This window comes from Corticium candelabrum, chromosome 14 (assembly GCF_963422355.1).
Source record: "Corticium candelabrum chromosome 14, ooCorCand1.1, whole genome shotgun sequence".
NCBI classification, from domain to species: domain Eukaryota; kingdom Metazoa; phylum Porifera; class Homoscleromorpha; order Homosclerophorida; family Plakinidae; genus Corticium; species Corticium candelabrum.
Genome location: NC_085098.1, coordinates 6,462,265 through 6,486,719, shown reverse-complemented (window position 1 = coordinate 6,486,719; position 24,455 = coordinate 6,462,265). Strand labels below are relative to the sequence as shown.

General features: G+C 42.5%; 5 protein-coding genes across 5 annotated transcripts in view; 1 reads left to right on the top strand and 4 right to left on the bottom strand.

The window, feature by feature from the left end:
- Positions 1-9: 9 nt before the first annotated feature.
- Positions 10-3,068, bottom strand: LOC134189587 (vesicle-associated membrane protein 7-like). The gene is made up of 9 exons (XM_062657905.1): positions 2,937-3,068; positions 2,711-2,875; positions 2,579-2,636; positions 2,380-2,429; positions 2,229-2,316; positions 1,950-2,040; positions 582-649; positions 413-505; positions 10-318 (listed from the first exon to the last, which is right to left on the bottom strand). The coding sequence occupies exons 2-9, from the start codon at positions 2,854-2,856 to the stop codon at positions 256-258; spliced, it is 657 nt and encodes a 218-aa protein (XP_062513889.1). The 5' UTR covers positions 2,857-2,875; positions 2,937-3,068; the 3' UTR covers positions 10-255.
- A 34-nt stretch (positions 3,069-3,102) lies between these two features.
- LOC134190110 (protein Dok-7-like) lies at positions 3,103-6,293 on the top strand. Its single transcript, XM_062658536.1, has 4 exons — positions 3,103-3,188; positions 3,251-3,296; positions 3,449-3,682; positions 5,136-6,293. Exons 1-4 carry the CDS (start codon positions 3,132-3,134, stop codon positions 6,050-6,052), a joined length of 1,254 nt encoding a protein of 417 aa, XP_062514520.1. The 5' UTR covers positions 3,103-3,131; the 3' UTR covers positions 6,053-6,293.
- A 1,662-nt stretch (positions 6,294-7,955) lies between these two features.
- Positions 7,956-19,005, bottom strand: LOC134189648 (phospholipid-transporting ATPase VD-like). The gene is made up of 20 exons (XM_062657994.1): positions 18,572-19,005; positions 17,579-17,783; positions 17,300-17,385; positions 16,915-17,021; positions 16,626-16,757; positions 16,390-16,514; positions 15,698-15,956; positions 14,423-15,105; positions 14,295-14,365; positions 13,918-14,077; positions 13,717-13,797; positions 13,288-13,379; positions 11,385-11,565; positions 11,214-11,328; positions 10,830-10,972; positions 10,556-10,756; positions 9,894-9,974; positions 9,734-9,838; positions 9,463-9,647; positions 7,956-8,301 (listed from the first exon to the last, which is right to left on the bottom strand). The coding sequence occupies exons 1-20, from the start codon at positions 18,991-18,993 to the stop codon at positions 8,106-8,108; spliced, it is 3,630 nt and encodes a 1,209-aa protein (XP_062513978.1). The 5' UTR covers positions 18,994-19,005; the 3' UTR covers positions 7,956-8,105.
- A 106-nt stretch (positions 19,006-19,111) lies between these two features.
- Positions 19,112-19,884, bottom strand: LOC134190385 (probable asparagine--tRNA ligase, mitochondrial; the record flags this gene model as incomplete). Its single annotated transcript, XM_062658838.1, has 4 exons — positions 19,112-19,369; positions 19,427-19,453; positions 19,509-19,606; positions 19,753-19,884. Coding segments are annotated over 4 exons (402 nt in total), but the record flags the coding sequence as incomplete, so codon positions are not given.
- LOC134189826 (phospholipid-transporting ATPase VD-like) overlaps positions 19,799-24,455 on the bottom strand; it is a 12,031-nt gene continuing 7,374 nt past the window's right edge. The window contains exons 13-20 of the mRNA XM_062658221.1: positions 23,259-23,439; positions 23,088-23,202; positions 22,751-22,893; positions 22,477-22,677; positions 21,820-21,900; positions 21,661-21,765; positions 21,390-21,574; positions 19,799-20,231 (exon numbers count right to left, since the gene is read on the bottom strand). Of these exons, the coding sequence (XP_062514205.1) occupies positions 20,045-20,231; positions 21,390-21,574; positions 21,661-21,765; positions 21,820-21,900; positions 22,477-22,677; positions 22,751-22,893; positions 23,088-23,202; positions 23,259-23,439 (1,198 nt within the window). The 3' untranslated portion in view covers positions 19,799-20,044. The remainder of the gene's footprint in view (positions 20,232-21,389; positions 21,575-21,660; positions 21,766-21,819; positions 21,901-22,476; positions 22,678-22,750; positions 22,894-23,087; positions 23,203-23,258; positions 23,440-24,455) is intronic.

Sequence of the window (24,455 nt, the reverse complement as noted above, 5' to 3'; positions counted from 1 at the left end):
GCATAAAATTCGATGGAGAGGACTGAGCCAACTGATTTGGTACAGCAACTCAAAGACATCAAGTAACAACTACAAATCATTCATTCACGAAAGAAAACATCCGTGTCCAGAAACGTAATAAATCCTGATCACCACTACTATTACTACCAGTACTACCTCTAACCACACACTCAATTGTTCCACAAACCATCTACAGCTCCGCCCACCCACCCAGCCATATTCCATCCAGCTCAACGTTTAGCACTTTCCTACAGTCTACTTGCACTTTTTGAAGCTGAAGCCACCACAAGCAGCTACAATAATGAAGAAAATGATAACCTGCAAGAAAGAAGCAATCAACCAAGCAATGCATTACATACACTATGTAATCTATCTTTAATAGTTTATGTACACAATCATACAAAATGATTACCAAAACGACAACAATAATAATGGCGGTAATCTTGAAATTCTTCAAGCACATGGCTCTCGAAAGGTTTCGACTACTCTTCTTGAAAGTCATTGCCTAACAAAAGATATCGAAAGTTGACCAATTTGACAACAATGATGGGCAAACACGTCGATGTGCTGCTCTGACTTACACTTTGGCTTAGATCCTCCGTCTTGTCAACCAACAGCTCAAGCTTTTCTCCTCTGTTTGCTACTAAATCTAGATAGGAATTTAAGAGTAAGCGATGGTATACAATAGGTGTGATGAAGTGGTTGTGACAAGAGAGCATGTGCATGATGTTTGACTGAAGCTGACTTTCTGTCATTCTGTGAATGAAGCACGGAGACGCTTGTTGTGTTGATAGTGTTGCGTGTGTATGATACTAAATAGCAAATATTGTCATACTTACAGTGGTGACAGGAATGGGACTATTAACACTTACAGTGGTGACAGGAGTGGGACTAACAGCATTTACAGTGATGACAGAAGTGCAACTAATAACACTTACAATGGTAACAGTAGTAGGACTAACACTTAGTGGTGACAGGAAGGGGACTAATACCATTTACAACGATGACAGGAGTGAGACTAATACCATTTACAGTGGTGACAGGAGTGGAACTAATAACATTTACAGTGATGACAGGAGTGGGACTAATAACCCTTACAGTGGTGACAGGAGTGGGACTAATAACAGTCACTTACAGTGGTGACAGGGGTGGGACTAATAACACTTACAGTGGTGGCAGGAGTGAGACTAATACCGTATTCGCCCGTAATAACCCCAATCCTGAAATAACGCCCATGCCCGTATATACGCCCATGTGCGACAGGTCAGAACTTTCAGCCCAAAAACGGCCATGCCCAACTATACGGCCATGCCCAACTATACGGCCATGCCCAACTATACGTCCATGTCCAAGTATAAGCCCAGAATACGCATGCGCAGACAAAACAAAATGGGGTCCGCAGAACATTCGTCTCCATCTGTGTGCGTCTGATGAGCTGGTGTCAGTGTTGAGTGAAAGTGCTTACTGCTAGACTCATGTCTTTGCTTCAATTACCGACCCTGATGCTATTGACACTATTGACGGGCTTCAGGCCGACCACGTGTGTGTATAGACTTTAGTTTCTGCGTGTATGTTGATGCTGTAAGGATACCAGTACCTTTGATCTTGCAAATGGATAATTGCAAGCATTGGTGATATTTCTGTCTTCAAGTATTTAGATGATGACTGGCCAAACGACAGCACTTTGTGACCATGTCTATGCCTAGGACCAAAATAACGCCCATGCCCCAGTATACGCCCAGAAAAAAGTCTTTCTTTTCTATACACCCAGAGTGTTATTACGGGCGAATACGGTAACACTTAGAGTGATGACAGCAGTGGGACTAATAACACTTACAGTGGTGACAGGAGTGGGACTAATAACAGTCACTTACAGTGGTGACAGGAGTAGGACAAACAACCATCTGTGTGTGATTGCTTGCAATGGGTTGGTGACTAAAACAGCTTACCAATGTTCTTGACCATGATTCCCTTTAGTTCGTCTAGTTGATCTTGTACTTGAGTCATCTGGTCACCTCTTCGACCTTCAGAGTAATATTTCTGTTTGACAACACAAAGCAGTTACAACACCAAAACTTATTCACAAATCACAATACATTTGCTATTTATTGACATATACTCTTATATTATACACCTCATTTTACGTGTTAAATATTTCTCTTAATTTGCAAATTAATTATTTACTAATTTTGACACAAAACGTTTCATCAATTTGTATGAGAGCGCACCATTCTAGATGACAACACTCGAGAAAACTCACTGTCCATAGCAAACGGTAAAGCAGTTTGAGCTCTTGTGCCATACTGTCTCACAAATCTAAATCATGAAATTGTCAAATACTTAAACTAAGTAGCAACCACGATTAATAAGAAATTACACCTCGTTTTTATATCATCAAGAAAGATAAAAGCAGTCGACCTCTGAAAATCCTAAATTACATTCAAACACCATCATAGGCATGTTATCTGTAGGTCAATCTGTAGGTAGACAAGCAGACAGACAGGCAGGCAGGCAGGTGGGCGAGAAAAATGGACGTCAGAAATAAACACAAACAGCAAACACAAACACGAATATTTACATCATCTGTGATGCACAAGTAGACGATTCCATCTTCGGAAACGTAGTGAAACAAGTAGCTAACAGCCAACAAAACGCCAATCAAAACTAAGCGACCATCGACTCACACAGCAGGCGAGCTCTTCATACACACCTCGCATGCGTATACGTCAACTTGGCGTTCTCCGGTGCGATGCTCTTCAATATTTGCTCAGCAACCTCGGCGAAATTGCCCGTACAGCTCGCAAAACGAGCAAGAACCGTCGTCCCGCGCGCAACGACGCTGTATAAGATTGGCATCCTGCACGGTTACCCTACACTGTAACACATCAACGTGCACGCTCAACTACATGAAACTGACGGGTCCTAGTGAGACCCACCTCGTGCTCGACCCTCTTTACGACCCACAACGCGTTCAAAAACGACAGATATCAAACAAGAAAGCGCGATAGTCTGCACCGCAACCCTAGCCGGCCAAGAAATGACTGAGCGCCCGGGTCATGTGATGGGCGTGTCACTCATGGTGACATCATCAACAATGGGCGTGTCACTGATGACATCATTTCGCAGACACCATGACTGAGACGGTTCTGAAAGAAGGCTTCATCAAGCATCGTCAGAAACCGAAGAAAGTAAGCATGCGAACGAAAATTGGAGAGTCGCAACGTCTAAGCGTGTTTTCTCGTTTGCTAAGTGGAAAAGCCGTTATGCCGTGCTGCGAAAGGTGTCTCCAGTCACAGGTCGGTCTAGCCGTTCGTCTCGCTTCATTCTCTTCGTTTACAAGCCTCGCATGCTCTTATTTCACTTTTGATAGACCTAACTCGCATGTTTGGTTTGTTCTGTTTACTACTCTGGGTCTTACTGAGCGTATGCGGATGTCTTTCTATTGTAGATCGCCTGCGGATGGTTCTCTACAAGGACCAGATGAACTCTATTGCTCACGAGGGTAAGGAGAAGGCCGTCGTTCAACTGGACGAATTCTGTGGGCTCGAGGCCGGTCTGAAAGTCGATTCGGAGCGACACGTCGTGGCCATTGTGACGAGCAACGAGACACATTGCCTGGCTTTCCGCAATGAAGTCGAGATGCGTCAGTGGGCTGACGTGCTGAGAGACCACCTTGGGCTCGGTAATAGCAAAGATGCGAGAATGCATTGCGATGAGTGTCTAAGCGAGTTTAAGTTTTCTTATTCGATTCTGCTGTTTGTGCCGCACGAAAATATCCGACTGGAAGACGCAGTGTAGATTGCTCTACTTAAATTAGAGAATGAGCGGATGTTGAGACAGACAGGTGAAAGTTGAAGCGAGGAGACTATGCTATTAGGGTTGTCTGCTTCACGGGCTTAGCGTTCCTAATCGATTTTGCTGTCATTGGTGGGCAATATTGGACGGGAGAATAGTGTAGACTAAAGTCTGAATTGACAGCTTGGCATAAGTTGTTGTGGAGTCAGGAAACTGTGACTATTAGGAATAAAAACTGGCTGTTAGAGTAGGAATGCTGAAGTTAGACAATTGTATGTGCCCGTAGGTTGAGTGTATTGAAGCCAAGCAGTAGGGAGGACTGTACACACACTGTACACACACACCACACACACACACACACACACACACACACACACACACTCACACACTCACCACACACAACACACACACACACAACACACACACACACACGCCTGCGCACTGCACTAAGTTCCTGTGTACTAAGCAGGAGCTATGGGTTGTGCTAGCAATCTCCTGGAGCCTGAACCGACTGCGACGCCAACTGTGGTGTGGGCACCCGCAGTCCCACACGGACCCCAGTGGCTGATGGACTTTGTCGCAGGTGGAGGCCTTTGCCACACACACACACACACACACACACACACACACACACACACACCACACACACACACACATGGCAAATGGATAAAGAGCTGCTGTTAAACGTTAAACGTTAAAGCCCCCAGCCAGATGGCTGGGTTCTTGTGCATTAAGCAGGAGCTATGAGCCGTGCAATCTCCTGGAGCCTGGCCAGGTGCTCACAGGAGCACCGACTGCTACACCAACTATTGTGTGGGCACCCGAAGTCCCACCCGGACCCCAGTGTCTGATGGCTTTGTTGCAGTGGGAGGCCTTTGCCACCCCAGTCAATGACCAGGTACTCATTTATACTCCTGAGTCGAGAGAGGCAATTGTGTGTGAGTTTCTTGCCCAAGGAAATTATGTCATAGCTCGCCATCACTGTGGCTTGAACCTGCAACCCTGCAAGGTCCTGGATGTAACCACTCCATAAGATGACTCTCTAACCAACTGAGCTATCGCATCACACACACACACACACACACACACACACACACACACACACACACACACACACACAGCACTCTAAGCTTTTCAATGGACTTTATAAGATAGAATAAATGTCCCGTTGTGTGACCGTTTGTGCTATGAACTGACACCGAGTATTGTGGCGCAAGAATGGTTTACGAGTTGGTCTTGCTACTACACATACAGTTTGACAATGTTTGAGCTCTGATTGTCTGTGAGTGTCCCAATGACTTTTTCATTAACGTGTATCTCATACAAGTTTATCATCCTAGAATGGGTTTTCCAAGTCAACGTTGCTCAAAAGCACAAGCTCCTCAAACAAGGAATGGCCCAGTTGCGATTCTGCGTCAACTTTGTTTCGATCACGGCTGGGAATCCGCCCGTGTGCCAAGGTATCTGGCAGTTATCCCATCTTCGTAAGTACGGAGGCTCTGAGATGAGTTTTTCGTTTGAGGCCGGGAGCCAAGCAATGGGGGGAGAAGGAGTATACTGTGTTGAAACAAAATACGGCAATCAGATCAAGGAACTTTTAGACTGTGTGGCACAGCATAAGCCGCTTCCTCGGCCGGAGAGTCTTCACAGCAGGACGTCGGCGGACAGATCCAGCACGGTTCGAGATTTCTACGTGAATGTGCCTGCTTTTGCGGGAAAGAAAGATGTCGATTCGCGTACTCCTGTGCCTTTGTCTGCCGTGTCGTCGCCAGTGAGGGTGGATGCGACATACACAAATATGCCGTCGCCTGGAGCTTCGTCATATCAGAATGTCGTCATGGATGTTGATCCTGGAAGTCAAGGGACACGTCCATCAATGCGAGAAGCATTGCCGTCGTTGGCGTACGAAAACACCGACATGGTAAGAGTATACAGACACGTGGATCAAGTGCCTGGTGCGATGTCGTACGTCAACGTTGGTAACAAACGTGGTTCCCGAACTTCGAGCCGACATTCCGCCTCGTCGTCCACATTACCGGCTACACTGTCTCCCGGTGCTGAGGCACAGCTAAATTATATCCCCGTCCAACCGGTTGTTGGCTCTCCGAAGGGCCGACAACGTTTCCCTTTGCAAGCAAAGAAATCGACTACTATTGAATATACAGAGGTGGATATCGCAAAGACACAGGCACTCAATGCGTCAGTCAAGCAGCACGATCTATTGAGAGAACAGAGTTTAAGCCAGATCAAATCGTAATTGTTTGGGTCAACGTCTGTGTGTGTGTGTGTGTGTGTGTGTGTGTGTGTGTGTGTGTGTGTGTGTGTGTGTGTGTGCGTGCATTCCTTGAAAGACATGGATTGGTTGGTTATAATATAAGAATGCTGACCTGACCGCTGATCACTCTAATAGACTATTGATTGCATGACTGAGATTGCTATTTTTGTGTCTTTATTCATTCATAGTCGTTTGTAGAAATCAATAGAGGTTGTGCACATGACGTCACTAGGCCATGTGATCTGCTGCCGCCGCCATTTTAAGTGGCAAGTTGTCAGTCACGCTTTCCTAGCTTCCAAAGCAAACGTGACATCGCTAGGCTAGCAGTACATACTTTGGGTTGGAGAGCAACGAAGACAGCAAGCCGAAAACGATTAACACATACTCGAGTCTCTTGCAATTGTGGCCGGATATGACGGGACATTCACCTGCCCACGTGACAAATAATTAGCGGTGTGAACGCGTTTGCGCTACTACCAGGGATGTCGTTGCTATGGAGATGGGGCCACATGTGGCCCCAGCCAACAAAAATGTGGCCCCAGGAGCAAAGCAACTGCTAATAATTAATATTTCTAATTATACAGTACTTTGAATTTTGTAAGTTATTAAACCATAGTTTTGTGCGAGAACTACTGTGAAATAGGCAAGTTGGCCCTTCTCCTGTATTCCTTAGCGCCGGATAGCGTTGAAGCTGAACGTGGATTTAGCTTGATGAATATAACAAAGAATTGTTCTCGCAATAGGCTTGGTCAACGTACGATAAACGCGATTATGGCGATAGCTTCAGACAGTAGAGGAATGGACACATTTCCTTTTGATAAGGTGCTGAATAATAATGTCCTTTAGTGATGCTTATTGTTGAAATAGAAAACTGATTACATTGCCATTGATATTAATTTGAATTGTCTTTAATATTGATATTAACAGTGGCACCGAAAACGCTATTGGGGCCACATTTTTGGCACCGGGCAAAAATTGGACCGGCATCCCTGACTACTGTTTGTTGGCGTAGCTACTGTAGTCCAGATGTCGGTATGAACACGCTCTTACATCAGCAACTGGGTGTTACTGCGCGCGTGCTAGGCACCAAAAGAAACAGAACAAAACCAACAAAACCGGATCTTGCATGCGTGTTTTTGCCACTCAACATGGCGACCTAGCAACCGTTGCTATAGTCCTAGACCCATATCTACAGTAGATGGTCGTGTTTTCTTCATGTAGGTACACTTACATTATAAAAAAAATGAGAAAGGACAATATATCTCTGACAAAAACATTGAGAGACACCGAGTTTAATTTTGCCTGCCAAGATCTGTTGCTCAGTCAGAATATCAAAGTTAGGCCTGGTTCACAATACGTGAGTTGGCAACGGCAACCACTGCCGAGCGGCAAGCGAGTACAGTAGCCGCACGCTCTGGTCTGGAAGTTCGAGGCGCGCAAGAGGGCCTGGGTACGAGGCTAGAGTGTGGCTCTGGTGTACCGCTTGTTGCCGCTGAAGTTTGACCAATCGTAGTGGTCACGCTTATCCGGGATATACTCTGGTACATTCTGTAAAAGTCGTGACGACGCAATTCACAGACAAAATTGTTCTGCTCCTTACATTCTCCAAAATATAGGGCGTACTTAGCAAAGTCTGTTGCGCATTTTTTGGAGGCGAATAATTAGCCCAACAAAGCCAAATTCAAGAAAACAAGCGCAATTTAGTATCTTTATACGGGTAATTTACCATATGCCTCGGGAGCCAGACAACGGACACGCCAGACACCGCAACGAAGAATAGGAGGTGAGTGTCTCGAGAACTCAGCTTTAACATGAGGTAAAGACTGAACGCACGTCTGTCACTCGAGTACACTAAAACGTAAAGAGTAGACCGTCTACAATCACATCACAAAACACGAACATGTGCACAACATTTGTATTGGCCAACACTATACAGAATACACAGAAGCAGTTCTCTAATCATAAAGCAGCTTTTTGTACAAAAGACCACACATGGCAGATACATCATAAAATCAAATCTATATACTTTAATTAATCAAATTATTGATACTCTAGATTCTTCGTGTTGTATATGTGCGGGATCCTCAGACAGAGGAATAACACTAGCGATACCATCAGGATTGGTCGAAAGACTCGTCGTCACCAGCTCTCCCGAAAGGTAACCAACTGCCTGCTCGGCCTGCTGAACAAGTGTTGGAAAGAAAAGTCTTTTTATTGTGTTAGCCAAAATCCTAAACAACATGTACACAAATAAAAACATTACCAGAGACAATGCATCTGTGGCAATGCATATCCAAATGACATCCAATGTTGCAATGTATAATAAACTCAGTTATCCAACATTGAAAACCTAAACCTTTCCTGAGCAAAATGGAGTATCAGGTGGGGCTTAGCCAAAGCTAAATACGTTACCATAGCACCACGCCTACTTTGAATTAATATCAATACAACAGACTGTTGTAATTATGTGTTAATTAAGCTATTAGAAAAGCAGTTTATATAATCTTAATCAAATATTGAGATAGAACAAGTACTTGCTAGTATATTACTTATTTAATTAATTGGCTATACCCGAAACGGAAGTTACTGCAAATCAACGCCTTATCAAACTACACTCTTTCGGAGGGGCCCAGCAGCCTATGGAGCTGCAACAGGCGTGTGTATACATGCATTTGTTGTATCATGACTGGTGTCACTCAAATGCATAACACATTTTCTGCTAGTATAGCAGGACTGTCTCAACTCTAAAGTGTTGACTAAAACTCCAAAGTACAGTTGGAACTACAAGGCTCCATACATAGTCGAATGTCAGTCATCCGAACACTTTGGGACTCAACCCTGTTCACAACTCTGAATATTTCGGATAACTGACCTTAACTTTACTGGCACACAAACAGTTGTCCTTGGGTCTCGTTTAAACTGCATGCATGTATACTGAACAAAATTGCATGAACACCGAAACTTGACTGCACATAATGGTTTACAGCTCGTACTTATAGAGGGAACCCAAGGCATGACACGTTCGAATAACTGACATCCTACTGCATACAATCCTTTCATCAGGGCCGGCGGAGCAGGGTAAACCAGGTGGGTCATGGCCTACCCAACTTTGAAAATGGGACTTTTGCCAACTGACTTTTGGTGAGAACTTCTAAATATATTGATTCAAGTAATTAAATAAATTAAACATTTTTGCATTTATTGTGGGGGGGACTTGGCCGCACAAGACCTGGCCCGCTCAACATCTGGAGTGCTCCGCCAGCCCTGTTCACGTATCTTATCCCATTTGATTTCTGTTGCTCAGACGGTCACATAATTACCTCACACAATGGCACAAAAACTCTTGTCATTGACACTATACTACACATTGTACACACTGATAACAGACCAACCTTGGCGTCAAAGCAATAGCAGGAGTCAAGATGACACAGAACCAAAAGTTACCGGTCGCAATCGTATGCTCCATGACCCAGTACGCATTATCCGGACCGGGATACTGGAAAAGTCCGTCGTAAAACAGAGCCCACGCAAAGTATACAACCATACTACCCCACATCGTGAAGTGATGCACCCACGTCTATAAAACAACAGAATGCTTGTAGATACCCAGAAGAGCAACACATGCATGTGATTACTAATACAAACACGACAACAAATCTTTACCCAGTAATGCATTTCGACCGCAAGATGGAGTAAGACTGTCAAGACACAGGCCGTGTTCTGAGTCGTTCCAAACTCTAATCGGCCAACGTTGCTGCCATAGTATGCCTAATGAGAAAATGTGTTGTATTCGTGTGTTGTGATGAATACAAAAAAAACTCACAAGGAGTGAAACGAAAAACATGACTAGACTCTGCCAGAGAGCATCGAGAATATTCAAGGCAAACAGAACCCTACTATAGGACTACACAAAAATGCACAAATCACTACAGTTGACAACTGTGTGTGTGTGTGTGTGTGTGTGTGTGTGTGTGTGTGTGTGTGTGTGTGTGTGTGTGTGTGTGTGTGTGTGTGTGTGTGTGTGTGTGTGTGTGTGTTACTGATTTGATAATCTACATGCTAAACAATTCTGTCTGTCTGTCCGTCCATCCGTCTGTCTTATCTGTTTGTCTGTCTGTCTTTGTCTGTCCATCCATCCGTCTGTCTGTCTGTCTGTCCATCCGCCCGTCTGTCTGTCTGTCTGTCCGTCCATCCATCCATCCGTCTGTCCGTCTATCTGTTTTCTGTCTCTGTCTATACCGTCTGTCTGTCTGTCCATCCGTCTGTCTATCTGTCTGTCCATCCATCTATCCATCCGTCTGTCTGTCTGTCTGGCCATCTGTCTGTCAGTCTGTCTGTCCATCTGTCTGTTTGTCTGTCTGTCTGTCCCTTTGTCCGTCTGTCTGTCTGTCTGTCCATCCGTTCATCCATCCATCTGTCTGTCTTTGTCTTTCTGTCTGTCTGTCTGTCTGTCCATCCATCCATCCATCTGTCTGTCTGTGATACCTTTGATTTTCTGCCTTGACTATACAAACTTGGATATCGCAACAGCATGTCATCGCTAATATCTTGATCAACTGCACCAACAACCATCGGAGGTAGAGATGTAAACACAAGATTGTACAAGTACAGATAGAACTGCTCAACAGGAACTACACTTGACCACCCACAATAGATCTGATACCAAAACAACAAGAATACATATACCTATACACACAAATCACCTTGCATCATCCAATACATTTGAAAACCTCAAAATAGCAATAATAACTATTCTCACAGCATTCTTGTAGAAAAAATAAAGAATCATGTTGGCCAGTCTGTCGTAACTCCAATGGCCATGCACAAGCAGTAGACGTCTGAGAAACTTGAAACGAGCAATGCTGAAATCACTTGCCATAACTGCTTGCATTCCTTCGTTGCCTGTAGAAGTTAAGCAACAATACAATGTACCCACACACACACACACACACACACACACACACACACACACACACACACACACACACACACACACACACACACACACACACACACACACACACACACACACACACACACACACACACACATGTGCGAGTGTGCACCATAATTTATACTTTAATGTGGTACTCTGCACAATAAACATAAGCACGTAAGCTTTAATTAATCAGTCCATCTGTACCTGCTATTCCAACTCCTACATGAGCCATCTGAATCATACTCACATCATTGGCACCATCCCCCACTGCCATACACACCACATGCTCCTTCTCTTTCACCAACTCTACAACAGCAGCCTAACAAAAAATGCCGTTGCCTCGAGTCTCACCACACAACAAGCACAAACTTGTACCTTTTGGATTGGAGTAGAACGACAGCAAACTACAGAATGGCAGGCTTTAGCGAGCTCCAAGAAATCATCCTTGAGATCATCGTCAAGTGCGAACTCTAGTGTTTGTCCATCAATCACCAACCCAGTCCTCAGTGGTTGCCTCGTGTTACAAGAAGTGTTGTTACTGCCAACAATGTTCTCCCTACAACCAAAACAATCTGCTTTGTCAACACTAAAGAACATGAACCATGTAATAAAGTGCAGTGAAAGGTACAACACAGACTGCATAAAGTAATACAAAAGCAAACATACAAATGTATCAACCTAGTTGCATCAACATTGTTGAAGGGATAATATCATCTTAGGCACAATCCATTAGATACAAAACAAACAACCAGTACCACATTGTAATACTGGGATGCCAATCAATACTAGTAACATCAGCTGCCATCTGAAGAAACTACAGTACAACATCACTAATCCGAATTACCTTTAGCGCCCTCCCTTGCATACCCAGATCATAAAAAGCAGCCAGATCCGAGATGCTGTCGCATTAAAGTTTTCAGCAAATGTGTGTATCTGACTATTTTTTAAAAATCCTGACTGTCACAGCATGTAAAAGTATGTAGTCGTTGCTGTTGTGTCGTTTAGACATCTGGAGACATACGTAAATGTGCAAATGGACTGGGTGACCAAAGTTTGGTCTGGAATTCCGAGGCTACGTGTTTCCTTGCCACGGGGCTACTCGGATTATCGAGGTTCTACTCTTCTGAGTATTACAAATGTAGACACCATTTGTGTCTAAGTGCTCTACTTGTAAATTCAATTTAAAATCATACAAAGCGACTGTCGTTTGGTGGCCAACTGACCACAATTTGATAACACAGCTACACAAACACATACATGCACAGAAATCTCAAAAATGTATGAAGAATTCACATACAGCAACAAGCCACTTTCACACCTCAGTACACACACACACACACACACACACACACACACACACACACACACACACACACACACACACACACACACACACACACACACACACACACACACACACACACACACACACACACACACACACACACACACACACACACACACACACACACACACACACACACACACACACACACACACACACACACACACACACACACACACACACACACACACACACACACACACACACACACACACACACACACACACACACACACACACACACACACACACACACACACACACACACACACACACACACACACACACACACACACACACACACACACACACACACACACACACACACACACACACACACACACACACACACACACACACACACACACACACACACACACACACACACACACACACACACACACACACACACACACACACACACACACACACACACACACACACACACACACACACACACACACACACACACACACACACACACACACACACACACACACACACACACACACACACACACACACACACACACACACACACACACACACACACACACACACACACACACACACACACACACACACACACACACACACACACACACACACACACACACACACACACACACACACACACACACACACACACACACACACACACACACACACACACACACACACACACACACACACACACACACACACACACACACACACACACACACACACACACACACACACACACACACACACACACACACACACACACACACACACACACACACACACACACACACACACACACACACACACACACACACACACACACACACACACACACACACACACACACACACACACACACACACACACACACACACACACACACACACACACACACACACACACACACAGCAAGACTACACAGTACATACCCAACACCATTTGGCATGGTAACATCTGACATATGAAAAAGATGAGACTTTAACTCCTTTCTCCTTATCTTCAAGAGCTCCTGACAATCATCCTGCCACAAATTACTACTTATTCAACAAACAAAATAACTGGCAATCACTGATAACACATACTGCATGGTTACACAGTCACAAATTAGACTTAAATCACAAGTTCAATTTCAGAAACTAAAGCCAGCATGAACACTTCATTCAACTTTAATTAACACAATGATCTAACAACCGATTTTACTGACACACAATAGTAGTCTCATGTAGCTATTTTATTAAACAAGGAAAGAAATTTGGTTTGACAAGACTAAAGCAATACGAGATCAACACTTGCATGTACACGCCTCATCTCAATGTTCGCGTAACCAGTTGTGTACACATAGTACTGTCAAGTGCTACCTTAGTTGTTGCATTTAGTCTAATGATCTCCATCCCCGTGTCAAACAGCTGACTAGCAAACGCTACACTGATGGCAGTTTCCTACAACACAGTCAAACGATGAGAGAGAGAGAAAGAGAGAGAGAGAGAGAGAGACAGAGAGAGACAGAAAGAGTGATAATAACTTGGTAGATTTAAACACACCCTTGACATACGATTTACCTGCTTGTCACCTGTCAACACCCACACGACAAGACCAGCATCTCTCAGCGCACTTATGGTCTCTGGAACACCGTCTTGAAGACGATCTTCAATACCCGTAGCTCCAATAAGTTCTAAACTGTGCTCTATTGCAGATGCTGATTTGTCAAGAAGCACTTCTCTACAACACAGGTAAGCACAAATTAGCACAGAAAAAAAACACAGATCATTCTGTACGACTCTACGCTCAATAGGCATACTATATAAACCAAATGATGAACTACTTTGCTTGCTTTGTTTGTTGATAGCACGTACCAGACATAATGCAATGCTCATTAATATTCAATCAAAACAACTAAATACATTACATGATAATACTCAAGCACATCCAAGCATACCTGTTGGACAAGGCTTGTTCTGCTGCTTCTCGTTGCTTTAGCCACACACTATACTCTTGTTGCTTAATCACCTAGTGTACAACACAATTACATCCTATATCTCTTACTGACAAATAAATATCACCTACCCGTTTTGCAATGCAAAGAGTTCTAAGCCCAAGTCTTGCAAATCCATCAAGATGTCTCTGCGTAACTTCTGCCAATGCCTCTGTAGACTTTTGTCGTGGCATTCTTGCACTGCTTCTGTCAATGCTTGGAGGATAAAAAGCTTCCCGTTTCAATAGATTGTAGATGACAGAGTCGGCACCTTTACAGTAGAGAACAATCTCTTGTGTCAATGAATTTTGCAAAATAACTGACATCCGTTTCCGTTCAGAAGTAAATGAAAGTACGTGAAGAAGCTGATACTTCCTACAACCAAAGCCTAAGAGATCAACAGTGAGAGAATCGAGAGTGCGAGACTGTAGAGTCACTCCATAAGCTTTTGCAGCATTGACGAGAGCGGCTTCGTCTGGATTCTCAGCTTCATATACAATTTCTTCGCCTTCGGTATTTCCCGAGTCTGTAAAGTCACAGTCTACATTGCTGACCTGATTTTCGCTGGATGTGTGTGCTACTGCTACAGTATTACAAGTAGCCAATATGACCATAAATTCCTGTTCTTCAGATAAAATCAATGGGCTATCCGTTGCATCCTGTGACTCACACAACTGCTCTTGCAATAGATTATCAATTAGTATTTTTTCACTTTCACTCTTGCTGGTAATAGGCGTTTCTTTTTCCTGAACGTCTTCACTTTGCTCATCACCATCTACAACAGCAAAGAAAATGCATGCACCAAAAATTGGGTAGGGCATAGCACAATTTACCCCAACAACTGCCAACTGCGTATTTTTTTCATACAACAATTGACCAATGTATAACGAATGAGCTTGTACAACTTGGTCTTGACTGACAACAGTTCTACACACTCTTACTGTGATCTACTTAAATCAGGGTTCTTCATGCTCCATTACACTTTCTCAGTATCTACCTGATACACCATCATTAGCCACCACTTAAATTTCTCGGGAGAAACTAAACAATCCAAGCATATCATCTCAGTGCACTTAAAAGTATGCAGCCCAACACAAAGCTGAGACATCAGTCCAACTATTCAATTTCATACTAAAACATGCTACTCTCCTATTCTTATGATCCACATACTAGAAAATAGTCCAATGCTCAACATGAGACATAAACCATCTACCTATTGAGTCTGGCATCAAATTCATTGAGAGCAACTACAACATCTCCCACTTTAGAAAGAAGATAATCCATAATCAGTAGGCAAAGTGAACATGCTAAGGACCTCCCTATTTAGTAAATAAATCTTGGTATAACCATAACTTATAACATCTTACCACTAATAGATCCTGAATGTCCATACACTGCTCCCACTATTGAGCATTTTCTAAATACCATCTTGTTCTCTGTCAGGGTCCCAGTCTTGTCGCTGAATAGATACTCAGTCTGGCCCAAATCCTCACTAATGTTTAATGCTCGACAGCAAAGAGGAGTGTCTGACTCTTGGTGGTACATTTTGACATCCAGTTGCATGAAAAAGACTTGAGCAAGCTTTACAATCTCAACTGACACATAAAGTGAAATAGGAATAATAATCTGTAAAAACAAAAATTGGAGAAGAAACAAGCACAAATGTATAAGATTTACAACGATTCAAAACATGATAACATAATTAAACACAATGGCATGCAAACATGAAGCTCGTGCCCTTAGTAAGTCAGACAGATAGATAGGCAAGTGGTGCATGTGCAAGTATGTAAGCATTTGTGCACGTGTGTGTGTGTGTGTGTGTGTGTGTGTGTGTGTGTGTGTGTGTGTGCGTGTGCGTGTGTGTGTGTGTGTGTGTGTGTGTGTGTGTGTGTGTGTGTTACAACTAAAACATTTCATTACTATGCATTTTACTCTTTTCTGTAGTCAAACGTCACCAGCAGTACAATGTTTCCTGTTTATCTGTCAATTCAGTCACTTGTTCTTAAACCTTAGATCTATTGCACAGCGAAATCTACAAAAACCTGTCATATACTCTCACCTGTAAGACTATGATAAAAGACCAAAATCTCAAAAATCCATCATAAACGGCCGAACGATCAGCATCTGTCCATCCCAGATATATCACATTCTTGTAATCATGAGTAGTCAACCATATAGTATCACCTGTCAGCAACATTCCATTGTTCAATACACTACTGTACTGTACCAAAGTCATTTAATATTTTAGACAACATCTCAGCATTCACACACTGACAGTGACATTCGCTGCCTTACCAATAGCTCCTGTTAAGCAAAGAACCAAAAGAATCACAATACACCACAAAATGTCGGTGTTCATCATTCTTTCTAGTTTGCTTCTCTTGTATGGTGTTCCACTGTTGTTTCTCATGGCTTTAGTATCATGACCTAAACAGTAGCCAACCTATCATACATGTACATTCAACCTGCGCACTGTGTTCTACTAGACAACTACACTTTTGTCTACCTCTAACAACGATGCACATGTGACTTGATCAATACTCTGTGAGTGTATCAATAATCTATAACTAATCTTTCGTCTTACCTGCATATAACACCAAACCAACAACAGATTTAGTGTTCCTCAACACACAACTCCGAAGCAGCAAGTTGCTTGAGTCTAAAGCCACTGTTGAGCCATTAGTCAAAATGCTAAAAAAAGACAAACATAACTCGTCTCCATCAGTCTGATGAAACAATACAAAAATCAATCATAAAAATTTTCAAAAATTATAGCATACCTCATCACTGATTGCTACTCGATCACTATGCTACTTTCTATGTGCCAATGAAAATGTAACAGTTTCAGTTAGTAACCAGACCTGTCAATCTACCTCTTCGTGTCCTCTATTATCATTATAATAAATGGGATAAGTGGTGCCTATTGCTACATTCTTTCCTCCGACACATTGCTCAACTATTCAGCTTACCCCTTTCCGTTGAAATGGTATATCTTGTTGTCTGGTTCTCCACAGCAAATTTCCAGATCAACTGCTCCTGGATCGAATTGGTCACCCTAACACATATTCATACTTTAACCAACAGTAGAAAATATCACAGTATCATTCAACAAATTGACAACTAATTCATATGAGAGATTTACTTTTTAGTTCTATACAACTAAGTGTGTCATTGCATTCAATTGCCTATTTTACGTACAAAACACTCATGCATCGTGGACTTATTGACACTTGACAACATTTTCTGACCTGATTTCTAAATCCTTTAGGGCAATGACGCTGCTTGAGATTTGACTCTCCATCCAAGTTTGCCGTCTCTACGTAGCATGTGTTGTCCTTTTCACTTGACCATAACAGCAGTAGATCAGCAGGTACAATCGCATCTCGATCCAATTTCACCATGTCACCCACTTTAACATCCTGCCAGGCTTTCTGAACAAACTGCTTCAAAGAGCTATAATAAATGGAAACGCATATTGTTGCTTGGTGTCTAATAAAATTAGGTACACAAACAAGCATGTTAATTAATACAAGTTCTAGATAAGCATCTACATACTACTCCAACTTAATTTAATGACAAAAAATAATCTAAGATTTTTTGTCCATTTGTACCTCCCTGTGTCACATACACGAGACAAGACAAAGTACACTGTCATGTGTTTAGATCATGCACAGCATTTGTCGCAAAAGAGTAGCCTCCATGAATAAAAAAAACAAAGAACAGTATCTGGCACTCAGATTCTGTTCCTGTTGTTCTGTCTGTCAATGTCTGTCTGTATGTCCATCTGTCTGTCTATCTGTTCATCTGCCAGTTAATTGACTGTCTGTCTGTCTGTCTGTCCATCTGTAGGTCAAGTCCATTAGTTGATGACTTTGTTGTTTGTAAGGACTGGTTTGTATTTAATTAAAGAATCCTAGCATTATGAACAAGTAGAATCTGTCTGTCTGTCTGTCTGTCTGTCTGTCAAATAACATTTATTGAAAACATCAACGCTAATACAGAAAAGGCTACATATAACACTAAGAGTTCCAGATAAACGACCATAGTGGTCGTAAAAGAAAAACTATAACGAACAGCCATCTGATGCTTGTAGCTATCATCTACAGAGTCACTACTACAAACTATTCTGTCAATCTTTTTAGCTAAAACACTACTATTGCAACGTTGTGACAGTATTCGTCGCCTGTCTTGTCTGTCTGTCTGCCCACCTGTCTATCAATCTTTTTGCAACTGTGACTGACCTGCTGTATACCAAACAGCGTCTGTGATTCACTTCCTTATCCAACAGATATCGACGTCGGTCTTCAAAGATATCCTTTGCCGCAGTCACAGACAAGACAAAAAGCAGTGGCAACATGGCCAATTCCTTTCCGAAAACGTTGAGTTGAGGAATGAAATTGAGAACGACAATAGCCAGGAAGTAAAAGTTGGCTAGACGGTGAAACTGCTCGAACAGATTCTTGGGCAAGAACGTCAATATTGTGTACTTGGACGTACGAATGCGATTGGAAGGATATTGACTCGTTTCCTGCTCGCTCACTGGAGTCACATTTGGTCGGACTAGACGCTCAATGTCCTCCTCGACATGCATATGTGCATCATCTGATGTCGCATCCATGCTGCCGTAGGTTTGACCACTTCTTGCCGCCTCCCCCAATGACATGCAACTCTTCTGACATAACGCGAAAGACCCGTATGTTTGAACCCACCGGCTAAAGCGCGCACGCGCACACAGTAAAAAATTGTTAAACATTAAAATTTTAAATTTAATTCCAATTTAATGTTTAACTTAAAATAAAGATGTGATAAGTACAATGCACACTCCCACATTTGTACGAATAATTCATGCTAATGCCATTCCCATTACCATTGGATCTACTGTCTACAACTATGATCAGTATCTGCATGAACCAACAAATTTAGGAAATGGAATGACATCTCTGATATTTTCTAGTCCTAATATATATTGTACATAACGATCAAACCCTAGTCCAAATCCACCATGTGACATTGCTCCAAATCGAGCCAAGTCGAGATACCTAATATAAACAGTAAACAGTCAAGACAACAACAAATGCAGCTGAGCATTATACTACCAATCGTATTGATCACCAAATCCTTTCCTGAAAACAGAAGTCATCAAAACTTAAACACAACAGGCTACTTACTTATGTTTACCTCTTCATTCGATCTTTCAGAATGGAGAATCGTTCTTCACGTAAACTGCCATTAGCTACCTCTCCCACAGTAGGAACAAGTAAGTCAACAGTTGCTGCCTGTAAAAACAGGCAAACTGTCTACGTGTACCATCAATGCATGTTACAATTTGTCAAAGATTATGTTATACTAAAACATTAATACAACACATTTCTAGTACTTAACAAACAACAAGTTAACTGATTTAGAGAACAGGATATCTTACTGTTGAATCTCCATTATCTCGAGCATAGAATGGCTTGAGGCTTCCAGGAAAGTCGGTCACAAAGACAGGTGTATTCCCACAGTATTTGACAAGGTGTCTTTCATGCTCACTCTGAAGATCATCTCCCCACAATCACATCACAAAACACGAACATGTGCACAACATTTGTATTGGCCAACACTATACAGAATACACAGAAGCAGTTCTCTAATTATAAAGCAGCTTTTTGTACAAAAGACCGCACATGGCAGATACATCATAAAATCAAATCTATATAATTTAATTAATCAAATTATACTCTAGAGTCTTCGTGTTGTATATGTGCGGGATCATCAGACAGAGGAATAACACTAGCGATACCATCAGGATTGGTCGAAAGCCTCGTCGTCACCGGCTCTCCCGAAAGGTAACCAACTGCCTGCTCGGCCTGCTGAACGAGTGTTGGAAAGAAAAGTCTTTTTATTGTGTTAGCCAAAATCCTAAACGACACGTACACAAATATAAACATTGCCACAGGCAATGCATCTGTGGCAATGCATATCCAAATGACATCCAAAGTTGCAATGTATAATAGACTCAGTTATCCAACATTGAAAACCTAAACCTTTCCTGAGCAAATTGAGTATCGGGTGGGGCTTAGCCAAAGCTAAATACGTTACCATAGCACCACGCCTACTTTAAATTAATATCAATACAACCAAATGTTGTAATTACGTGTTAATTAAAGCTATTAGAAAAACAGTTTATATGATCTTAATCGAATATTGAGATAGAACAAATTGCTAATATATTACTTATTTAATTAATTGACTATACCCAAAACGGAAGTTACTGCGAATCAACGCCTTATCAAACTACACTCTTTCGATGGGGCCCGGCAGCCCCATAGGCTGCGACAGACGTGCGTATACATGCATTTGTCGTATCATGACTGGGTGTCACTCAAATGCATAACACATTTTCTGCTAGTATAGCAGGACTGTCTCAACTCTAAAGTGTTGACTAAAACTCCAAAGTACAGTTGGAACTACAAGGCTCCATACATAGTCGAATGTCAGTCATCCGAACACTTTGGGACACGACCCTGTTCACAACTCTGAATATTTCGAATAACTGACCTTAACTTTACTGGCACACAAACAGTTGTCCTTGGGTCTTGTCTAAACTGCATATATGTATACTGAACAAATTGCATGAACACCAAAAATTGACTGCACGTAATGGTTTACAGCGCGTACTTATAGAGGGAACCCGAGGCATGACGCATTTGTATAACTGACATCCTACTGCATACAATCTTTTCATCAGGGCCGGCGGAGCAGGGTAAACCAGGTGGGTCATGGCCTACCCAACTTTTAAAAATGGGACTTTTGCCAACTGACTTTTGGTGAGAACTTCTAAATAAATTGATTCAAGTAATTAAATAAATTAAATATTTTGCATTTATTGTGGGCGGGGCTTGGCCGCACAAGACCTGGCCCGCTCAACTTCTGGAGTGCTCCGCCAGCCCTGTTCACGTATCTTATCCCATTTGATTTCTGTTGCTCAGACGGTCACATAATTACCTCACACAATGGCACAAAAACTCTTGTCATTGACACTATACTACACATTGTACACACTGATAACAGACCAACCTTGGCGTCAAAGCAATAGCAGGAGTCAAGATGACACAGAACCAAAAGTTACCGGTCGCAATCGTATGCTCCATGACCCAGTACACATTGTCTGGCCCGGGATACTGGAAAAGTCCGTTATAAAACAGAGCCCACGCAAAGTATACAACCATACTACCCCACATCGTGAAGTGATGCACCCACGTCTATAAAACAACAGAATGCTTGTAGATACCCAGAAGAGCAACACATGCATGTGATTACTAATACAAACACGACAACAAATCTTTACCCAGTAATGCATTTCGACCGCAAGATGGAGTAAGACTGTCAAGACACAGGCCGTGTTCTGAGTCGTTCCAAACTCTAATCGGCCAACGTTGCTGCCATAGTATGCCTAATGAGAAAATGTGTTGTATTCGTGTGTTGTGATGAGTACAAAAAAACTCACAAGGAGTGAAACGAAAAACATGACTAGACTCTGCCAGAGAGAATCGAGAATATTCAAGGCAAACAGAAACCTACTATAGGTCTACACAAAAATGCACAAATCACTACAGTTGACAGCTGTGTGTGTGTGTGTGTGTGTGTGTGTGTGTGTGTGTGTGTGTGTGTGTGTGTGTGTGTGTGTGTGTGTGTGTGTGTGTGTGTGTGTTACTGATTTGATAATCTACATGCTAAACAATTCTGTCTGTCTGTCCGTCCATCCATCTGTCTGTCTGTCTGTCTGTCTTTATCTGTCTGTCCATCCATCCATCCGTCTGTCTGTCTGTCTGTCTTTGTCTGTCCATCCATCCGTCTGTCTGTCTGTCTGTCCATCCGCCGTCTGTCCGTCCATCCATCCGTCTGTCTGTCTATCTATCAGTCCATCTGTCTGTTTTCTGTCTCTGTCCATCTGTCCATCTGTCTGTCTGTCTGTCTATCTGTATGTCTGTCCATCTGTCCGTCAGTCTGTCTGTCCATCTGTCAGTCTGTCTATCTGTCTGTTTGTCTGTCCCTTCGTCCGTCCGTCTGTCTGTCTGTCCATCCGTTCATCCATCCATCCGTCTGTCTGTCTGTCTGTCCATCCGTTCATCCATCCATCCGTCTGTCTGTCTGTCTTTGATACCTTTGATTTTCTGCCTTGACTATACAAACTTGGATATCGCAACAGCATGTCATCGCTAATATCTTGATCAACTGCACCAACAACCATCGGAGGTAGAGATGTGAACACGAGATTGTACAAGACCAGAGAGAACTGCTCAACAGGAACTACACTTGACCACCCACAATAGATCTGATACCAAAACAACAAGAATACATACACCTATACACACAAATCACCTTGCATCATCCAATACATTTGAAAACCTCAAAATAGCAATAATAACTATTCTCACAGCATTCTTGTAGAAAAAATAAAGAACCATGTTGGCCAGTCTGTCGTAACTCCAATGGCCATGCACAAGCAGTAGACGTCTGAGAAACTTGAAACGAGCAATGCTGAAATCACTTGCCATAACTGCTTGCAATCCTTCGTTGCCTGTAGAAGTTAAGCAACAATACAATGTACCCACACACATGCACACATGCACGCACGCACACACACACACACACACACACACACACACACACACACACACACACACACACACACACACACACACACCATGATTTATACTTTAATGTGGTACTCTGCACAATAAACATAAGCACGTAAGCTTTAACCATCTGTACCTGCTATTCCAACTCCTACATGAGCCATCTGAATCATACTCACATCATTGGCACCATCCCCCACTGCCATACACACCACATGCTCCTTCTCTTTCACCAACTCTACAACAGCAGCCTAACAAAAAATGCCGTTGCCTCGAGTCTCACCACACAACAAGCACAAATTTGTACCTTTTGGATTGGAGTAGAACGACAGCAAACTACAGAATGGCAGGCTTTAGCGAGCTCCAAGAAATCATCCTTGAGATCATCGTCAAGTGCAAACTCTAGTGTTTGTCCATCAATCACCAACCCAGTCCTCAGTGGTTGCCTCGTGTTACAAGAAGTGTTGTTACTGCCAACAATGTTCTCCCTACAACCAAAACAATCTGCTTTGTCAACACTAAAGAACATGAACCATGTAATAAAGCGCAGTGAAAGGTACAACACAAACTGCATAAAGTAATACAAAAGCAAACATACAAACGTATCAACCTAGTTGCATCAACATTGTTGAAGCGATAACGTCATCTTAGGCACAATCTATTAGATACAAAACAAACAACCTCGTCTTATGCTTCGGACATCGTCAACCATTAATTAAGTTAATTAAGAACTTTGATTTGCTCGTGGATCTGTTGAATACAACCTACTTTGAAACAGCAGCATCCATTGCCATCTGTACGTACTCTTCAACAAAGAATGTCAACCATCACTTCTAACTCTATCATAGACCACCTTTACTCAAAATTGCAGCATCTTTGTGAACAGGAGAAACGTTGCTGTTTGACAATGGATGAAATGTTCATTATCCCAAGGGTTGAGTTTGATACAAGTAGTGGTCAGAGGCAAAGTCACACTGCCTGGTCAACTTAAGCATGCACGTGTCACGCACTTTTAGGTTGGGTGGGTTAGCATCACAGTGGAAGCAGACAGTTGCTTACTACTTTACTGACAATTTTACTTTTGCCACTGTCCTCAAGCCCATTGTATTGGAATTATATGGTGCATGGACCATAATTGCTTGGTAATTAACATGAGAGGTAATTAGAAATTTAAAATATAGTATAACTTTTAATATATTATAAGCCCAAAAAAAGAAACACATTTTTAAAGGTGTCCCTGTGCCCCTGCGTTAACTAATCTCAGTCTGGCTACGCTTACAACATCTGGGAAAGCATAACTACTGAGACAGTCCGAACCCCGAGGCAGCGCACACCACAGCAAATCTCACAGTTTCACAAGTTTCACTTCCCACTGATGCCATCACTTAGTTTTTCAAGTACCAAGGAAAGCAACGTGAGATCTTTTAAAACGACACGTGACTCTAACCTTAACTGTCGCCATCTGAATTATACAGAGCCGCTGTCGAAAAATACTCTACCTACA